At 38.4% G+C, this 5,525-nt stretch overlaps 1 protein-coding gene across 1 annotated transcript; it reads left to right on the top strand.

The window, feature by feature from the left end:
- The first annotated feature begins 559 nt into the window (after positions 1–559).
- NEUROD2 (neuronal differentiation 2) lies at positions 560–4,633 on the top strand. Its single transcript, XM_073608351.1, has 2 exons — positions 560–846; positions 2,794–4,633. The coding sequence occupies exon 2, from the start codon at positions 2,799–2,801 to the stop codon at positions 3,852–3,854; it is 1,056 nt and encodes a 351-aa protein (XP_073464452.1). The 5' UTR covers positions 560–846; positions 2,794–2,798; the 3' UTR covers positions 3,855–4,633.
- The last annotated feature ends 892 nt before the right edge of the window (positions 4,634–5,525 follow it).

Below are 5,525 nucleotides of genomic sequence, written 5' to 3'. Positions count from 1 at the left end.
CTTCAATCTTATAATTTGTCTATTTATGTATCTATGCATCAATCTATCAATCTATCTATCTCTATCTATTTTATTTTATTTTTTCTGTGTGTTGAATCTATTCAGCTAATATCTACATCTATATTAGATTTTATCTACATGTCTGTTAATGAGCAATCTTTCCCTACAGCAGAGAAAATGCACAGTTGCATAGCATGTATAATGAATTCACATACCCATGTCCTGTCTATAAAAGGCACCAAGCTGTGTCCTAACCCTTCTTTTATTTCCCCCTAATAAAGAGAAGCCAATCTCTCTGCTGTATCTTAAATAAGCCCCACTTTCCTCCCTTAACTGGACACTCAATCCCCCTCCCTCTAAATTACCTATTTATAACTTCCCCATTCTCCCATGTCTACTAATTTGGGCACACACCCTCTATCTTAAGTGGGCAAGTCAACGTGCCCCCCTTCTCGGTGTGTGCATACCTCTGCCCCATTTTGCAGTGCTCACAGAACTGGAGACTGTAAGAATATATATCCCTCTCTTCTTTCTTTCTCTCTCTCTCTCTCTTTTTTTTTTTTTTTTTAGAAGAGTGACAGATGGTAAGTCCTCCCCCCCTAGGGACCCAAATCTCCCTCAATCCAACCGCACGTCAATCAGAGGCTCCCGTGTGATCGCTCCCGCGGATGACGTGCCAACCATATGGCCTGGCATCAGAGCTGGTACCATGACTCGGTAGACATGCCACCCTCTCCTCCTTTTGGATTGCACTCTGAAGGAGCCTGAGAACCTCAAGGAGACTCTTCTACTCCCAGAAGATGCTGCGAACCATGTCATAAATTTCTTTAGCGCCTTGCTCTGGAGGTAAGTTGGGAGCAGAGGAGGCTTGGAGAGAGGGAAGACACAGAACGTCTTCCCCATTTCATGGCATCCACTATCCACCTTTCTGAGGAGCACGGATGGGGGGGCACCTCGCATGGACTTGGTCTCCCCGGCGATCTCATCCGCTTTTTTTCCTTTGCTGGGAGCTTACAGGATTTTCGCATGCACTTATTTAATGACAGGGGCTGTTGGCAAAGGAAATACAATGCTCTCCATTGCTGATCTTATTCTTTAATCAGATATACAAGTATATGGGATATGCACTGAGTGTTTTATATATATATATATATATATATATATATATATATATATATATATATCATCCATCTATCTATCCATGTGTGTGTGTGTGTGTGTGTATATTTAAATACTATCTGTCTATCTATAGATATATATAGATCTATATAGATAGATCTATCTATATAGATCTATATAGATAGATATATCTATATATCTATCTATATAGGCAATACATTGCATCCTGCATACATTTGTATTCAGATCGGCAGACTTTCAGTCTGCAGTGTAAATGTAAATCTATATACATGCTTGAATACAAATTATACGGCAGTTTGCAAAACCAGAAAAGGTGTTTTTGACCTGCGAACATTCCTGCAGTAATTTAAAGAATCGTTTTAATTTGTTTCTAGAGACAATACTACATATTTTCTTAGTTTAGAGAGACAACACTAGCTGTCAGTAGGTCATGTTATTTCTCTTCTGTAGATATTAAGTCGGTGTCTATATTGTGTCTGTGGAGATATCTGTCAGTCTGGATCATCTGTGAGCTCTGTCTGTGTGCTCCCCACCTAGCCAATATCGTAGAAATGCCCCATCACACCGTACAAACACAGGGGCAGGGAAATAGGGATCCTGTAATGAAATAATAATTGGATCTATCAACATTATTTGACAGGGTTTAATTTGGAACGGTAATGGGTAAATTGAAAGACAATTAATTCTAATCATGCTCTGTAAGAATGACTTGTTTTTATAGGGCTGGGTGTCTTATATCATACGGATATATTATTGTGATATATTCTTAGCACACAGATAAAAGAATAGGCTGTGTGCATACTAAGCTATAGAATGGCACATAGAGAAGAGTCAAACCAGCTGTGATAATTTTTTGCAGTACATTGATGATCAAGTTCTTTAAAGGGTCTCCACTTTGTATTTGAGATATGCAAAGGAGACATGGCAGTGACACTTGTGCTCTACAAGTACATTATTTATCATATTGCAATCTCCTATATTGGTGTGTAAAAAAAGGATATTCTAAAACTAATGTTAAAAAAATTTACCTAAACTATCTACTTAACTATTTAATGTATATTGAATTCATTTGTTGCTAATGATCAGTATGTCCTTAAGGAATAGACAGCCATTACTAAATAGCTATGCACACCTTGCGTTAACACTTTTCTCCCTTATATAATCCCCTTTGGTGTGACAGGTACGTCCCATTGTTGTCACCCTGGCCTATATAACATATATAGGATTCCTGGGCCACCATGCTTTTTGCATTAATATACAAGCACAAATCAATAAGCTTTAATGGGAATAGTGAAATTGACTGGTGGTACAGTAATATTTGGCTTACCATCGTGTTTGCTATATGTTTGTCTGCATTATTTACATGATGGTGAACATGGTGTATATAAAAAAAAATCTAGGAAAAAAAAGAAATCTAGGTGACAAGGTAGTTTTCCAGGAGATACCATTGTACTACCTACCCTACTCATATAGATACATTTACTCTGCATGATCTAATTTTTAAAAAAAACCTTTTAACTATTTTTAGATATTTATTTTTGTAACACTTATAACTGTAAGCTGTGGTTATATCCAATGTACTTTGATATTAGCGAGACTTACATTCCTAGTACTAGATTTGTGGTGTTGACGTTGTGTGTGTTCTGTCCCCAGCAATCATGTTGACCAGGCTGTTCAGCGACACCAGTCTGATTCCTGAGGTGCAGAAATTTGCCTCCTGGACAGATGAGTGTGATGAGGATATCAGCGACAAGGATGAGAGTGAGAAAAGCCTACAGGATGTCCATACGGAGGAATCGCTAAGTGAAAGCAAGGACGATGGAGATATTGGTGGGGAAGATGATGAGGAGGAAGAGGAGGAGGAAGGGACAGAGGAGAATGAGGGGGACAGGCCTAAAAAACGAGGGCCGAAAAAGAGAAAAATGACCAAGGCCAGGATGGAGAGGTCAAAGGTGAGAAGGCAGAAGGCCAACGCACGGGAGAGAAACCGCATGCACGACCTCAACTCCGCACTGGACAATCTCAGGAAGGTCGTTCCATGCTACTCCAAGACCCAGAAGCTGTCCAAGATTGAGACCCTCAGGCTTGCTAAGAACTACATATGGGCCCTTTCTGAGATCTTAAGGTCTGGGAAAAGGCCTGACTTAGTCGCCTATGTGCAAACCTTGTGCAAGGGTCTCTCTCAGCCCACCACCAACCTGGTGGCCGGCTGTCTGCAGCTGAACTCCAGAAATTTCCTGACTGAGCAAGGTCAAGATGCTGGGAGGTATCATGGCCCGAATTCTTCTTTTGCCATGCACCCTTACTCTTACCAGTGCTCCCGGCTCTCAGGCTCCCAGTGTCAATCAAGCTCAATAGCCGGCTCCCATGCTCTGCGGAGCCACGGCTACTGTGCCACATATGAGTCCATCTATGGTAACACATCTCCAGACTATAACAGCTCTGAGTATGATGCCCCTTTAAGCCCACCACTGTGCATTAATGGCAACTTCTCCCTCAAACAGGACTCATCACCGGACAACGATAAAAACTACCACTACTCTATGCATTATTCTACCCTGCCAGGCTCAAGGCCTTCCGGACATAGCCTGCTGTTTGGATCTTCTGGGATGCGCAGTGGAGTCCACTCTGAGAACCTGTTGCCTTATGATATGCACGTCCACCACGATAGGGCCCCGGTGTATGAAGAACTCAATGCTTTTTTCCATAACTGACCAATCCTGTTCCAATTTTCTCATGTGTGACTGTACAACTTGTGCCAAGAAATTTGGAAGAACCAGTGGGGCAACAGGGCCTGGTGGACAATCTCTCATGCAGCCAAATTTATAATGCTGGAACTTCTGTCCTACATTTGAGTTAAATTTGGAGACCCGCGTGTTGTTCCTAATGACCATGCCATCCTAGATTCATGATATTTGTCTGGAGGCCCCAAATGTAGGCCATCCAGCAGATTGAGCTAATGCACAATTCTAAGTTTTTTGAGTTAATCTAATATATGACCAATCATAACGTATGCAGAAACATCATTTTTTAGATGTCCTGTAATTTATTGCATTGGAAAAACACACTCTTGACCCCAAAGCTTGCACATTGTGAGGCACATCCACGCTCTCTCACTTGTTCACAACCATTCCACAAAGGACATAGATACCTGCATTCACATCATGTTTGCACATAGAATGTAATCTGGGTTTAAGCACTTGTTTATATATGATAAAATCATAGGTGTGTCCCCTTTTCCATATTTTAGCGTGCGGAAGCTATTACGTGCTTACAAAACCTTTGGGTCCGCACCTGAGATGCAATATAGAAGCAATGTCTTAGTATTATTGCTCTGAATTATTTTGCTGTAACCCAACACAGCTGAAGTCAACCAACGTTGTTGTAGTTAGAATTGTGTTATCAATCAACAACCCTTTAACAGTTTAGAGTATATATATATATATATATATATATATATATATATATATATATATATATATATATATATATATATATATATATCATGCATAACAAACAAAATTGTTTAAAATTGATTTTAATCCAAATTGAACCATTAAACCAATTCCTAGTTCCTGCTTACAATCTGCAGATCCACCGGCGCATAAAATCTAAAATCTAATTCAGTGCAGAAATATTTTTTTCAAGCAATAGAATGCAAAAAAAGTAGGAAGAAATAGAAAACAAACGGAAAATCTATGCAAAATATACATTTAAATTTATATAAAGTTTATTGTAATAGGGACCAAGCAAACTCTTATAATGTGCAATTTCTAGTGAACCATTTAACTTGGTCAAGAGGAGCTTACAGCAATGCCATGCAGAGCCCCTCTGGCAATCAAAAGGTTAAACGGACACGTGACATACATTTCCGTCTCCTACAAACAAAAAAAAACCTTGTTGTTAACCACTAAATGTTATTTTATAAACTGTGTGTTAATATATATGTTTTTAAATGTCTGAAAAGATTTTTACATGCCGAAAATATTTTTTTCTTGTTGTGCATCGGAAGGAGAAAGACACAAAAGGAGAAGGAAAAAGCAATATGCAAAATGTATTTTTTCACCTGCCCTAATGTTTATGCATATTTTTTATTTTTATTATTTATGTCATACATTTTGTGTATTTATTTTAATATACTATCATAAAAGTGCATTAGAAGGTATTAGTATTTCATGCACATTCATGAAAAATTCAGTGTATTTTTTATTTAATAATGTATTTAATAATGTATTTATTTATCTGTGCCACCTGATCAAATAATGTCTATATTGTTATTATTATTTCTTTTTTATGTAATTTTTTTTAACGCTTACACTTCCAGAACAGCGACGTCTGATGTGTTGACAATTCTTAAACTTGTAGAGAAAAAAAATGGTCAGTTA

This window comes from Aquarana catesbeiana, linkage group LG12 (genome assembly GCF_042186555.1).
Source record: "Aquarana catesbeiana isolate 2022-GZ linkage group LG12, ASM4218655v1, whole genome shotgun sequence".
NCBI lineage: Eukaryota > Metazoa > Chordata > Amphibia > Anura > Ranidae > Aquarana > Aquarana catesbeiana.
Note: the sequence above shows the minus strand (reverse complement) of the source record. Positions and strands in the feature narration are given on the sequence as shown.

Coding starts and splice junctions, on each gene's coding strand:
- NEUROD2 (XM_073608351.1), top strand. CDS start 2,799: ATGTTGACCAGGCTGTTCAGCGACACCAGTCTGATTCCTGAGGTGCAG.